The sequence below is a fragment of the Bos grunniens genome, chromosome 3 (genome assembly GCF_055505025.1).
Source record: "Bos grunniens cultivar Pamir isolate PY7600 chromosome 3, Bosgru_T2T1.0, whole genome shotgun sequence".
Taxonomy (NCBI): Eukaryota; Metazoa; Chordata; class Mammalia; order Artiodactyla; family Bovidae; genus Bos; species Bos grunniens.
The window spans coordinates 116,060,177-116,076,148 of record NC_141167.1 but is presented as its reverse complement, the minus strand read 5'-3'; the positions used below and the strand labels follow the sequence as shown (position 1 = coordinate 116,076,148).

The window sequence follows — 15,972 nt, the reverse complement described above, 5'->3', positions numbered from 1 at the left end:
ATAAATACCACTAGATATAATTTAGGAGAGTTGGTTAATGGCTCTAAACATGTCTGGCTAATGCACTAACAACAAGAAAAGAAATAAAAGAATACACTATGTGTATCTTAAGAGTTAAAGGAAGCACACACTAGTTTTTCTTCTTCAAAAAAGGTCAACTTAATTAAACACTCTATTTAGTAAGGAAGATAAAAGAGATGAAGTAGACTGTAGATTGTAAAATACTCTACCTTCATTTTGCATTTTGAAATTGCATTTTATTTGTAAATTTCCTACTTACTCAAGTCTCTCCAATTTCATTAATGCCTCCTGGTGTGCAGTATTTAACTGCTGCATTTTGTCCACAGAAGATTTCTATTAAAGCAATTTTAACAATTTAATATCAACATTTTTCAACATAATCAGTGATGTGTTTAAAAAATATCCACCAGTACTTGCACACTCTACAACTTTCACCATGAGAATTAAGAAATTTAAGAAAGAATTAGGCACCTATAACAAATGAGTTAGAAATTTCTTTACTTATTCAACATACAAATGTTGAGTTCTTATTAACACAGTTAATCATGGTGCTAGGTACCAGGAATAACTCCCAAGAAGACTAACTTTTAGTCCCTGGACTTACATAGTTCAGTCTCTTTAACGAGTCAGAAAAATAAATATATACAACTTGTCATAGGACTGAATATAATGACATTCAACCCAACTTGGGTAATGTCTGGGAAGGAGTATCACAGAGGGTTCACAGAAATGATAGAACTCTGAGCCATATCTTAAAAAAAATGAGAAATTAGCCAAGCAAAATTGTGTGTTAGTATGTGTTGGCACACACATCTGTATGCTTTGGAAAGTATTTGATGTTTAGGTGGTATAGGCTGATCATGATTTGTATAAGGAAATATTTATCTATGTAGCTCACTTGTCTAAGTACTAATTCTCTGGTGTTACCCAAGTGCTTTTCTAAAAGTATGGTACCCCAAACTGAGGGCAGATGGGAACAAATCACACAGATGACCCAAAATCTTTCCAAATTCTCTAAATTGTTGGTGAAAGGAGTTTAAAGTGATTTATTTGACTCTTATAATGCAATGCTGAGCAAACAGATGAACAGAACAAAACACCTAATTAGGCCATTATTTAGAAAGCAAATATAAACTTCAAATTTCTCAATTATTTAAAGAACAGTACACGATCTATTAAACTCTAAAGAAAAAGAATTTGATTATCACTACTGTCTTCCCCTCCATTTCCTAATAAAGGAAAAGGAGTCCCTGGTACAAAATTTAAATAAAAAACCCAGCCTCTCCCTAATGATACCAAATATAAAAGAAAATCTCATTCTGAGATAAACTCACTAAATTTGAAATTTCATACAAATATAATATGTAAATTTGATTCTAATGGCCATAAAAAATTAGTTATCTGTATCAATCACTTCAAGACATACTATTGGTGTATAAATGATGTTACTGAACTGGTATATGATCCCCAAAATACATTTGAATCTTACATATTGCCAAAGAAATTCCATATATGTCTCACGGCATGCTTCTCGGAAGTGAATAAAGTTGATAATGCCACTTAAAAACCGAGTTGTCCGTTTTGCCTCTAAAAATAGAAAGCAAGCCTCCTTAAATAAATCTTTGAAACAAGAAAAGTGAAAATTTATTTTCTCCCACCATATATTCTGCTTATAGTATACAGAACAAAAGTATTTGTATGCTAATTAACCAAAGTACAGAATATCTGCTCTAACTTAATGATCCCAATTATCTAAATTAAAAAAAACCCCAAAAAACAAAAAGCATTTTTGGCCATGAGAGAACAGAGACCAGATATACTATCCCATCCTAAACAACCAGAAAAGCAGATAAAAAGTATAAAATAACAAGCTGTAGACACTGCTGCTGCTGCTAAGTCGCTTCAGTCATGTCCGACTCTGTGCGACCCCATAGACGGCAGCCCACGAGGCTCCACCATCCCTGGGATTCTCCAGGCAAGAACACTGGAGTGGGTTGGCATTTCCTTCTCCAATGCGTGAAAGTGAAAAGCGAGAGTGAAGTCGCTCAGTCGTGTCCAACTCTTCGAGACCCCATGGACTGCAACCTACCAGACTCCTCCGTCCATGGGATTTTCCAGGCAAGAGTACTGGAATAGGGTGCCATTGCCTTCTCAGTGTAGACACTGAACTATAAGTAATATACAATAGCAATTTCCAAGAAAGGTAAATGAGTTGAATCCTGCTAATGCACTAGCCTACCACTTGAGTGAATTTTTAGGCTATATCCTGGGGGAGATCACAAACAGAACTCTTGGGTATTGCTGAGACATGAAAACAGAATTTAGAGTTTGGAGAGAACAAAAAATTAGGATTTTTAAAGTTTAAAGAGGCCAAGGAAGCTAGAATATATAAAAACTCTATCTTCTTGACTCAGTCTTCATGAATATGGTCTACAAATACATTCTGTTTGTTCAGGAAGGTTCAGAAAAGCAATAGCATTATAAGGACAGAAAGGAGAGAGACCCAAATAAAACTTTTACAGTTGAAAAATAAAATACCTGAGATGAAAAATACAATAGATAGGATTAAGGGCAGATTATATCTACAGATGAAAGGATTAGTGAAACTGAAAACATAGCAATAAAAGCTATCTAAAATGAAAGCCAGAGAGAAAAAGATGAATAGCGTATTTAGGAACTTAAGGACAATATCAAGCAGCATAATAAATGTGTAATTAGAGTCCTACAAAAAGGAACAGTAGAAAAAACTTTTATAGAATAGCTAAATATTTTCCAAATTTGACAGAAACTATAAACATATCCAGGCTTCCCTGGTGGCTCAGATGGTAAAGAATCTGCCTGCAATGCAGGAGATGTGGGTTCAATCCGAGGGTCAGGAAGATCCCCTGGAGGAGGAAATAGCAAGCGACTCCACTGTTCTTGCCAGGAGAATTCCATGGACAGAGGAGCCTGGAGGGCCACAGTCTATGATGTCACAGAGAGTTGGACATGACTGAGTGACTAACACATACACATAAACATATCCAAGGAACTATAAACATATCTAAGGAAGGGGGACAAAAATAAAATCTTCAAAGGCACATGATAATCAAATGGCTGCAAACTTGTGATAAAGAGAAAGTCTTATTAAAAACAGCCAGACATGAGAATCAAGAGAGAATAACTCCAGGCTCAGTAAGCAGTTAGTCTGGATTATTAACTTTCATGAAGAAACAGCTGATCACACCTTGGACTCACATGACACAGGGAAATGGAGCTGAGGTCCCTAAAAGATGTGGGACTCTAGGAAGGCTACATCCTTAGTGAAATGGTAGATTAAGGGGGAAAAATGCAGGGAAATGACAAAGTTTGTAGTGTTTCTGCATTGTCTCTGTGAGGAAATAATCTCCTTTGAGAACTCTAAATCTTGGACCCATTGCCATAAGGATTTTTATTTTAAACTATACATTTGATCTAAGAACTATCAAAATTAGGCATTTAGATAAAAATTGATCTTTGACCAATGATAATCCTGAAATAACTTCAAAAAAGAAAAGATATCTCAGAAGGGATGTGGCCTCAATTCCCGAAGCCAGAGTGTCACAGGACTACTCTGTTGAAGACAAAATTAAATTTATAATCACAAATGCATGTGTGTGTGTGTCAAGTCCAAAGAAATGTAGAGGAATTGAAACTATCACTCAAACATCTATAATAAGCTCATGGGATGCAGCTAAAGCAAAGCTAGAGGGAAATTTATAGCACTAAACATCTATGTTAGGAAAGAAGAAAGGTCTCAATTGATGGCCTCAGCTTCTATCTTTAAAAGGCTGGAGGAAAAAAGAAAGAAAAGAAAACCCAAAGTAAGCATGAAAAAAGAAGGAATAACAATGAGCGCAAGAACCAATAAAACAAAACACAGAAATAAAATACCCAAAAATTAGTGAGACAAAAAGCTGGTTCTTTCAAAAGATCAGCAAAATTGATAAACCTCTAGCCAGATTGATCAGGGAAAAGTGAATGAATGACGAAACAAATTATTAATGTCAAAATGAGAGAGGGACATCACTGCCGACCCCTAAGACTGTTCAATGGTACAGGAAAAATATGAGCAATGTTATGTTAATAAATCTGCCCATTTAAAGTAAATAGATAAACTCTCAGAAAAAGGTAACCTACAGAAGCTCATTTAGTAGCTCTGGAAATAACCAGCATAATCCTTTATTTATTAAAAAAAAAAATTAATAATTCACAGAGAAAACTCCAATCCCAGTTGAATTCACTGGTGAATTCTATCGAACATTTAAGAAAGAAAGAATACAAGTTTTACATAACTATTTCTGGAAATGAAAGAGGGAATCTCTATAAACTCATCCTGAAAGGCCAGCAAAATCTTGATACCCAAATTTGTCACTGCAGTGGCATTACAAAAAAAATACAGACCAATAGCTCTCATGAACATGATCACAAAAACACAACAAAATATTAACAAATCAAATTCAGCAATATGTTAAAAAACACTATATCATAAGCAAATGGGGTTCATCCTGAATACAAAGTTGTCTTAACATTAAAAAATCAAACAATGTAATCCACTAGACTGAAGAAGAGAACTCACATGATTTTCTCATTAGATGCAGAGCAGAAATTTAACAAAAGTGAACACCCACTCATGATACAAAATGCAAAGAGAAGTTACTTACCCTGATAAAGGCCATCTAAGAAAATCCTATAACTAACACACTTCCTGATAAAAGCCTAAATGCTTTCCCCTGAAGAACAGGAATAACACAATGATGCATACTCTCAACATTTTATTCAACATTATGCTAGAAGTCCTAGCCACTGCAGAAGGAAAGAATAATAGGTAAAATACATCTAGATTGGCAAGATGTAAAACTGTCTTTGTTCTCAAATAACTGGACTGCCAGTGTAGAAAACCCTAGGAATCTATTATAAAAATCTATTAGAAATAAGGTCAACATATAAAAATCAATTGTCTCTCTACACTAGTAATGACCAATCAATTCAAAATTTAAACTGAAAGAAATATACATCACTTACAGATAAATTTAACAAAATGTGTATGACCTGTACTCTGAAAATAATAAAACATAGTCATGAAAAATTAAAGACAACCTAAATAAATGGAGGTAAATACACTTGGATTACAAGACCTAATATTATCAAGTTGTCTCAATTATCCACCAAATGAACTATACATTCAAAGTAATCTCAGTCAAAATTCTAGGAGATTATGGAGGGTAGAGGAGCATAAAAGTGACCGGCTAACTCTAAAATTTATATGAAAATACAAAAGTCCAGAATAACTAAAACAATTATGAAATAGAGAACAATGTTGGAGAACTTAAACACTGCCTGATTTCCAGACTTACTATAAAGGCTAAAGTAATCAAGACAGTATGGTTAGTGCAGAAACAGACATAGAGATCAACGGAGCAAAGAATGCAGCCAGAAATATATATATTAACTGACTTTTTAATGCAGAATCTTTTTTTTTTTAAACAGGTTTTAAATTTTATTTTATTTTTAAACTTTACAATATTGTATTAGTTTTGCCAAATATCAAAATGAATCCGCCACAGGTATACCCGCATTCCCCATCCTGAACCCTCCTCCCTCCTCCCTCCCCTACCCTCCCTCTGGGTCGTCGCAGCGCACCAGCCCCAAGCATCCAGTACCGTGCATCGAACCTGGACTGGTGACTCGTTTCATACATGATATTATACATGTTTCAATGCTATTATCCCAAATCTCCCCACCCTCTCCCTCTCCCACAGAGTCCATAAGACTTATCTACACATCGGTGTCTCTTTTGCAGTCTCGTACACAGGGTTATTGTTACCATCTTTCTAAATTCCATATATATGCGTTAGTATACTGTAATGCAGAATCTTTAGCACGCTTTAGGTTCACAGAAAAGTTAAGCAGAAAGTAGAGTTTCCATGTATTCCACGTCCTGATATAGCCTACTCCACTATCAACATCCCCCACCTGAGTGATACATTTGTGACAAAAGATGAACCTACACTGACATGTCATTATTAGTCAAAGTTCATAGTTTACATCAGAATTCACTCTTGGAATGTACGTATAAGTCTGTACATTCTATGGATTTTGACAAAGGTATAGGCCTTTTTATTTATTTATTTATTTTTACTTTACAATATTGTATTGGCTTTGCCATACATTGACATGAATCTACCACAGGTGTACATGTGTTCCCCATCCTGAACCCCCCTCCCACCTTCCTCCCCATCCCATCCCTCAGGGTCATCCCAGTGCACCAGCCCTGAGCACCATGTCTCATGCATCGAACCTGGACTGGCGATCTGTTTCACATATGATATTATACATGTTTTAATGCCATTCTCCCATATCATCCCACCCATGCCCTCTCCCAGAGTCGAAAAGACTATTCTATCCATCTGTGTCTCTTTTGCTGTCTCACATACAGGGTTATCGTTATCTTCTTTCTAAATTCCATATATATGACAAAGGTTTGGACACAAATATAACACTGTATAACTACAGTATGATACAGGATAGTTTCACTGCTGTAAAAAATCCTCTCTGCCCTGGCTATCTATTCTTTCTCCCCCCACAGTCCCTGGCAAACAATGATCTTTTTACTATCTTCATAGTTTTTGCCTTTTTCAGATTGTCATAATTGTAATAGTACTGCAAATAGCATTTGCAGACTGACTTCTTATACTTAGTGATACGCATCTGAGATTCCTGATGTCTTTTTATTGCTTCATAACTCATTTCTTTATAGCACTAAGTACTATTCCCCTGGCTTGATGTACTATTTCACCATTCACCTACTGAAGGATGTCTTGCTTGCTTCTAGGTTTTGACAATTATGAATAAAGCTGCAAAAAGATGTTAGCAGGTTTTTGTGTGGACATGAGCTTTCTAGATGTTTGGATAAATACCAAGACAAGTGACTATTAGATCATACAGTAAGAATACACTTAGCTTTGTAAGAAACTGACAACCGTGTTCCAAGGCTGCATTCCCACAAGTGATAAATGAAAGTTCCTGTTGTTCCATATCCTTCCTCAGCAGCATTTGGTATTGTCAGTGTTTTAGATTTCTGCCATCCTAATAGATGTGCAGAATCAATTACTTTTGACAAAAGTGCCAGGGTAGTTCAACGGCAAAAGGATAAACTTTTCAGTGAGTGACGCTAGAATACTTTGAGAATCATATGCATAAAGGAAAAAAATGAACCTTGCCCTTTGCCTCACATGATATTCAAAAATTTAGGCATTAAATAATAAAGGCTGAAACTATAATACACTTACAGCAAAATAAAGGAGTAAAATTTAGCCAAATAAATCCTTGAGGCCAAGATTTTCTGATAAAATGCAAAAAATAGTTTTATGAATGACAAAAGAAAAAATATCAGTTAGAATATTCAAAACTGAAATACATCTTGCTTTTGAAAAGACATGGTTATGAAACTGAAAAAGCAAGTAACAGACCAAGGGAAAAATCTGTATAACACGTATCTGATAAACTACTTGTTTCCAAAATACTGAAGAAATCTTCCAACTCAATCATACGACAAACAATTCAATTTTTTAAAAGTAGCTAACTAATTCAAATAGATACTTCACCAAAGATATATGGACAGCAAATAAGCATATGAAAGTTTGCTCATTATTATCTAGCCATGAGGGAGATGTGAATTGAAACCATGAAATATAACTAGACAATCTTTGCGTGCATGTGGGCTCAGTCATGTCCCACATTTTGTGATCCCTGTACTGTAGCCCACCATGCTTCTTTGTCCATGGAATTTTCCAGGCAAGAATACTGGAGTAGGTTGTCATTTCCTACTCCACGTGATCTTCCCTGACCCAGGACTCAAACCCATGTACTTGTGTCTCCTGCATTAGCAGGTGGATTCTTTACTACTGTGCCACCTGGGAAACCCAGAGACAGCCTTTAGCATGTCAAATTAAAAACCTACAGTATCGAGTACAAGAAGGATGTAGAGGAATTGAAACTATCACATACTGCCAACGGCAATGCACTAGAGCATAACGATACAGCCACTTAGAAGAACAGTTTGGAGTTTCCTAAAAGGTTAAGCATGTGCTTACTGTGTAAACCAGCATTTCTACTTTTAGTATTTATCCTGTCTGAATACAGAGTTCCAAAGAATAGCAAGGAGAGATAAGAAAGCCTTCCTCAGTAATCAATGCAAAGAAATAGAGGAAAACAACAGAATGGGAAAGATTAGAGATCTCTTCAAGAAAATTGGAGATACCAAGGGAACATTTCATGCAAAGATGGGCTCGATAAAGGACAGAAATGGTATGGATCTAACAGAAGCAGAAGATATTAAGAAGAGGTGACAAGAATACATGGAAGAACTATACAAAAAAGATCTTCATGACCCAGATAATCACGATGGTGTGATCACTCACCTAGAGCCAGACATCCTGGAATGCGAAGTCAAGTGGACCTTAGGAAGCATCACTACGAACAAAGCTAGTGGAGGTGATGGAATTCCAGTTGAGCCATTCCAAATCCTGAAAGATGATGCTGTGAAAGTGCTGCACTCAATATGCCAGCAAATTTGGAAAACTCAGCAGTGCCCACAGGACTGGAAAAGGTCAGTTTTCATTCCAATCCCAAAGAAAGGCAATGCCAAAGAATGCTCAAACTACCACACAATTGCACTCATCTCACACACTAGTAAAGTAATGCTCAAAATTCTCCAAGCCAGGCTTTAGCAATACGTGAATCGTGAACTTCCAGATGCTCAAGCTGGTTTTAGAAAAGGCAGAGGAACCAGAGATCAAATTCCCAACATCCGCTGAATCATGGGAAAAGCAAGAGAGTTCTAGAAAAACATGTATTTCTGCTTTATTGACTATGCCAAAGCCTTTGACTGTGTGGATCACAATAAACTGTGGAAAATTCTGAAAGAGATGGGAATACCAGACCACCTGACCTGCCTCTTGAGAAATCTGTATGCAGGTCAGGAAGCAACAGTTAGAACTGAACATGGAACAACAGACTGATTCCAAATAGGAAATGGAGTACGTCAAGGCTGTATATTGTCACCCTGCTTATTTAACTTATATGCAGAGTACATCATGTGAAATGCCGAGCTGGATGAAGCACAAGCTGGAATGAAGATTGCCAGGAGAAATATCAATAACCTCAGATATGCAGATGACACCACTCTTATGGCAGAAAGTGAAGAGGAACTAAAGAGTTTCTTGATGAAGGTGAAAGAGGAGAGTGAAAAGCTGGCTTAAAACTCAACATTCAAAAACCCAAGATCATTACATCCAGTCCCATAGCTTCATGGCAAACGATGGGGAAAGAATGGAAACAGTGACAGGCTTTATTTTCTTGGGCTCCAAAATCACTGGAGATGGTGACTGTAGCCACAAAATTAAAAGACACTTGCTCCTTGGAAGAAAAGTTATGACCAACCTAGACAGCATATTAAAAATTAGAGAAAACACTTTGACAACAAAGATATATATAGTCAAAGCTATGGTCTTCCCAGTAGTCATGTATGGATGTGAGAGATGGACCATAAAGAAGGCTGAATGCCGAAGAATTGATGCTTCTGATTTGTGGTGTTGGAGTAGACTCTTGAGAGTCCCTTGGACTGCAAGGAGATCAAAGCAGTGCATCCTAAAGAAAATCAGTCCTAACTATTCATTGGAAGGACTGCTGCTGAAGCTGAAGCTCCAATACTTTGGCCACCTGATGTGATAAGTCGATTCATTAGAAAAGACCCCAATGCTGGGAAAGATTGAAAGCAGGAAGAAAAGGGGACGACAGAGGACGAGATGGTTGGATGGCATCACTGACTCCATGGACATGAGTTTGAGCAAGCTCTGGGAGATGGTGAAGGACGGGGAAGCCTAGTGTGTTGTAGTCCATGAGGTCACAAAGAGTCAGACAAGACTGAGCAACTGAACAACAACAGCAACCTTTATCCATAGAAATGAAAATATGTGCATACACAGATTTGTACACTAATGTTCACAGCAACTTTATACACAACAGCCAAAACTGGAAGCAATTCAAATGTCTTACCAACTGGACAATGGATAAATAAACTGTATACTTATGATAGACTGCTACTCTAAAATAAAAGGACAAAGTACTAATAAATGCAATAACGTGGACAAATCTCAAAAGCACTATGCTAAATTAAAGAAGCCAGACACAAAAGACTATAGTCTATATGATTTCAATTACATGAGGTTCTGAAAAGTCAAAATATTATAGTGATAAAAAGTAGATTAGTGCTTGCAGGTTAAGTGCATGACCAAAGAAACCTAACTGCAAAGGGATATAAGGGAACTTTGAGGGGTCATGACTGTGGTGCTGGTTATATTACTATATACATTTGCTAAGATTTATTCAGTTATGCATTTAAAATTAGTGAATTTTTATTTTCTATAATTTATATGCCAATAAACAACAAAAAAAGAGATCCAAAATGGGATAAAAAATAAATTTTTATATAGTACACCTAATATCTTGAAACATAAAATAACTTGATTTGTAAATGCTAAAGAGTCAAATAAATTAAGAGACACAAAATTAGGAGAACTTTACATTTTAATATAATATAATGATTATCATGATTATCAGTGTTTATCATTATCACCTTTTGGTGTTTTCTTCAAGGTAAAAAGTAATTATGATATTTGATAAAACTGGTATGATTAATTCATTATGCAACACCACAGCTTGCATATTGTTTGCATTCATAATCTCAAATTTACAGAACATTTTCAAATGTAAGGAGTTAAGAAAAATTAACCAAAAAAACAGCTTTTCTGTGACTTTATAAAGGAAAAATGTCCAATAATGGGATATTAAAAAGTTCATCCTTGAGAATCAAGACACACTTTCTAAATCCAAGTTCCTTTAAGTCTTTCTATTTTCACATTATTGATAGAAAGGTAAAATGTTAGATTAAGGCCAAACATTAGAAATTGTTTTAATTTTCACTTACTTGGATATAGAATATCAGCAATCTCAAAGTCATTCACCCGACAGATGGGCAGAAATGAGTCCCTTGAAGATAAAGTGGAGCAAGTATATTGAAAAGCATCTTTTGAATTACATACTAAGTCAAACAGGATAAACTTCTTTTTATCAGAAAGATTTCTGGATATATTTCTCAATGTCAAAGGACAGAGTCAGAAGTCTACTACAATACATAATCATATAGCACTGAAACCTACTTTTTCTGTATATTACAGAAAAAGTATATATTTTCTGTATAATACGAAGGTATAGTTATAGAGTCTAATAAACAACACACACTCTTGGAAGTACTAGGACTCTCTAAGATGCAAAACTAATACTTTTAGACTCACAGTATCTTAATACATCAACTGAAAGAACTGAAGTGGGGGCAGTTAGCTGTATTTGCTGGAAATGTACAATTTTGAATGTTTATGGGAGGGAGTAGAGAGAAAAATGGTAGAAATTCCTTTCCAAAGAAAATCATGTCTTTAAGAAAGCCAAATGTAATATAAATATGAATGTGGACTAAGAAAATAATGACTCTCTACTTACAAATGGATAAACAAATTGCTGACTGGTAAGAAGCCTTCCATTATATGTGGATACATGACTTCAGAGTTCACTGGCATCTAAACGTAATGCATCACAAAATCCAAGTTACAAATTGATCAGACAAAATGAGAAAAATTTTCAACCTCAAGAAAGTTTAATCACAGATTAAAATCAAAATATATTAACTTGCTGCTGCTGCTTACTATCATTAATTTAAACAAGCAATGCAGATCCTGGCACAAAACTAGACATGTCACTAATTTTAATAATGCTCAGTTCATAGTGAGTGCTCAATAAAGACTGTTTAAATGAATGAAAAAATAAAGGGGTAATGGTTAGCATTTGCTAAATATCAGGTACTCTGCTAAATTATAAATATATTCTTAACATATATTCCTTCTTAATTTTTATAACAACAGTAGGACAGAGTACTAACCTTATTTTATAGACAAAGAAACTAAGCCTTAATAAGGTTTCATAGCAAATAAACAACAAACCCTTAGATTTTCAAACAATATATATTGAGATTCTACAGATATTGCTTTTTTGTACATCTTCAGTTGATGCCCTGATGATTTAACAATAATAGTAAAGAAAGATTAAGAAAAATAATATTCCTACTAGAAATACCTAATTTGCTTAAAGCTCAACTGCTTTATTTCAACTGTTTTTTCAATCTCAGTGCATTTTTCTAATTTGGAAGTCCTTCCTGAGAAGAGAACAGTATCTGTGAAGACTTTGTTATTTCTTATTGTAGTCTCTGAAGACAAGCCTGTAAATCTGTGAATAACTGCAGGGAGTCAATAACTTGTGTTATCTAGGTCTTCAGTAATAGTTTTCATTTTAGTAAAGCTACCAATATAAATCGTAACTACACCTAAGATTCCTTTGTAAATGACATTAACTTTAAATAAGCCTTTGATTTTGCTAAAAATAAAGTGAAGAACTTCCTATCCTGAAAACCAATACTCAATGTGAGCAGGAGAAATGCAGCAAAAGAACACATTTTTGCTTCATCTTAAACTCACCATGTAAAAATGCTCCAGTCGGATCCCATATACAATCTGTAAAGCTCTCATGTAGATCATATGCAAGACTTCAGGCTGTAACAGAAAAATGCCTTTTAACACTCTGCTGTACCATCACCATTACTGTAGTTAACGGGTACAAACAGTGACAACATTACTCCGTCTCCCTTGAAATATTTTTTTTTTTGCCACTTTATTTTTTAATTGAAGGATAATTGCTTTATAGAATTTTGCTGTTTTCTGTCAAACATCAACAAGAATCAGCCATAGGTACGCCCGTGTGCCCTCCCTCCTGAACCCCCCTCCCCGTCCTACCCCTCTAGATCGTTAGAGCTCCTGTTTGAGTTCCCTGAGTCACACAGCAAATTCCCGCTGGCTATCTATTTTACATATGGTATTGTAAGTTTCCATGTTACTCTCTCCATACATCTCATCCTTAATTTTTACATATTTTAAAACACCTTATATACTCATCAGTTTGCTCATATGTGCTAAGTCATATGTGCTGGTCAATAAGATCAGTTGTTTAGGCTAATACACAGAATGATAACAAGAATATTCAAATCCAATCCAGGCAATCTATCCACATTAGGGAATGGAAGAATAGGTTAGTCTTTCAAAACATGTCATCAAACATACGACAAAAATAATGAGGGTGTTTTTTGTTTTGTTTTGTTTTGTTTCTAATTTTATTTTATTTTTAAATTTTACATAATTGTATTAGTTTTGCCAAATATCAAAATGAATCCATCACAGGTATACATGTGTTCCCCATCCTGAACCCTCCTCCCTCCTCCGTCCTCATACCATCCCTCTGGGTCGTCCCAGTGCACTAGCCCCAAGCATCCAGTATCGTGCATCGAACCTGGACTGGCAACTTGTTTCTTACATGATATTTTACATGTTTCAATGCCATTCTCCCAAATCTTCCCACCCTCTCCCTCTCCCACAGAGTCCAAAAGACTGTTCTATACATCAGTGTCTCTTTTGCTGTCTCGTACACCGGGTTATTGTTTTGTTTTTAAAAAGAACATGGGAAACCTTGGTTGATGCCTCAGATGTTAATTAAGATGTTTAGTTGTTTAAGGGACTACTATGATTCAGGAGGTATACATTTAATAGGATAGTATGGGATTTTTAACTTTCATCTTCTAAATCAGCAATTCCCAAATACTGGCCTATAGAACCTTTTCTCATCCATATACAAACAAGTTTGTTTATTCTGAGATTATTCCTTCCATTTTAAAGGATTACAGAGTCATCAAGATCAAAAAGTTTAAGTTCTACATCATTAAACCAGGTTTTATTATGTTATCACTTCAAGATGAACACAGGAAAATGGAAGGAGACTTTGGGATTTTCTGTGACACATGAATAGTTCATTTTTGCATTTAACAACTAAAGACATAAAAAAAACACTACCTGTCAAAACAAGTCAATTCCCCGTTGGAGCATAATGCAAGAAAATTAATCTGTAAGCTTCCCAAGAAGATTGCTTCTAAGCACTTTTTGTGATTGGAAACCACCTGGAGTAAGTTCCTTCAAGCTTTACCAATAAATGATACCCTCAGACCACTACTCCAATAATAAAAATTTTCAGTTCAGTTCAGTTCAGTCGCTCAGTCGTGTCCGACTCTTTGCGACCCCATGAATCGCAGCACGCCAGGCCTCCCTGTCCATAATAAAAAATTTAATATACTGTAATACATCTATGGTTTATAAGCTTTTTTTGGAAGAAAACAACTGCATTAAAGACTTGAATTCCTAATGGGAATGCAGAAGTTGCCCCACATAAAAACAGTGTTATTTTAAAATAACTCCAGTTGAGAGATTTTCTCTGGATTAAAGTTACTAGCCTATATCAAACAGTGATATACATGCCTTTCCCCACACATTACAGACCTCATGTGGCCTGTATACTAACCACATGCAAAAAGAACCACGTTTTACCTTGGGATTTGGAGAAAGATCATTCTTGGAGAGGTTTTTACCATCGGCTCCTGTTAAGATTTTGTTTCGAATATGAACCACAACTTCAGCTGCATTATATCTGGGAAAAGACAAAGTTTCCATCTTGGGAGTCCCCTGTTGGTTTGAAGGAATTAAAAACAAAGGTCAGAAACATGGCACAACCAGCAGTTCTCACCAACTGGAAGATGACAAATGTAAGGACAAAATTAACAAGTCAGGGTTGAGCTGTATGCATGGTGGTGCTATCATCAAACCGTCACACATCCTAGTAAGGTGACATTAAAAACAAATATAAACACATGCACACACACACCACACACACACACACACACATATATATTCTAAAACAGCTTTTATTCTAAAGCAACACAGTCATTTTCTAATTTAACTAATACTGTTTTCTTTTTCATGGGAAAGAGGACTTAGGTTGAACACACAGATAAGAAACTATGTTTTTGGGGTTTTTTTTTGTTTGTTTGTTTTTTTAAAGTTTGGGAGGCAGAGTTCAATAAGATCCTGAGAATTAATCTTCAAAGTAAAATATATAGGTAGGACTATCAGCAGCATCTATACACAAACAACAGCAACATAGGGTAAATAAATAATAAGCTGTACTGTACTCTGATTTGACATTCTATTTAATGACACACAGTGAGATGATTAATAAGGTTTAAGATGTAAGCAGGACCAGAGAGAAAAAAACAGAGTACGAATAGAATAGCTGTAAGTGAGTAAAAGTCATCAGTCATGTCATCATCACTCTTTGCAACACCATGGATTGTAGTCCACCAGGCTCCTCTGACCATGGAATTCTCCAGGCAAGAATACTGAAGTGGCTTGCCATTCCCTTCTCCAGGGGATCTTCCTGACCCAGGGATTGAACACAGGTCACCTGCACTGCAGGTAGATTCTTTACCATCTGAGCCACCAGGGAAGCCCATGAATAGCTGTAACTGGCAGGATTTCCAATCACCAGAGTGAGAACTTGAAAAACAAAATAACAAAAAAACCACTCCCTACAATGTCCTTCAATAGTGAAATATTCACACCTGTGTCCTCCTAGAGCAGTTGCTCTCACAGTTTTGGAGACAGTTTTGGTTGTCAGCACTAGACTGAGGATGCTACTGGAATCTAGTGGGTAGCAACCCCAGCATGCTGCTAAACACCCTGAAAGGTGATTGACAAATAACTTCCCAGTTCTGCTTAAAAATTTAAAACATCACAGAATTCACTCTCAAAGCAACTTTTTGTCCACCTTAGTATGGCTCTAATAATCAGATAACTCTTTCTAATACTATACAGAAATCTGTTTGTTATAACTCATCTTCTGGTCCTACTTCCTGTCACTACAACTAAATAGAATTTATTAATCCTT

General features: G+C 35.8%; 1 protein-coding gene across 4 annotated transcripts in view; it reads right to left on the bottom strand.

Annotated features, from left to right (window-relative positions):
• Positions 1 to 15,972, bottom strand: part of NUF2 (NUF2 component of NDC80 kinetochore complex) — a 42,635-nt gene that overhangs the window by 23,914 nt on the left and 2,749 nt on the right. For all 4 annotated transcript variants that reach the window (XM_086393840.1, XM_086393841.1, XM_086393839.1 and 1 more), the window contains exons 2-7: positions 14,577 to 14,711; positions 12,627 to 12,701; positions 11,599 to 11,675; positions 11,030 to 11,091; positions 1,511 to 1,608; positions 281 to 354 (exon numbers count right to left, since the gene is read on the bottom strand). In XM_086393840.1, the coding sequence (XP_086249966.1) occupies positions 281 to 354; positions 1,511 to 1,608; positions 11,030 to 11,091; positions 11,599 to 11,675; positions 12,627 to 12,701; positions 14,577 to 14,699 (509 nt within the window). In that variant the 5' untranslated portion in view covers positions 14,700 to 14,711. The remainder of the gene's footprint in view (positions 1 to 280; positions 355 to 1,510; positions 1,609 to 11,029; positions 11,092 to 11,598; positions 11,676 to 12,626; positions 12,702 to 14,576; positions 14,712 to 15,972) is intronic.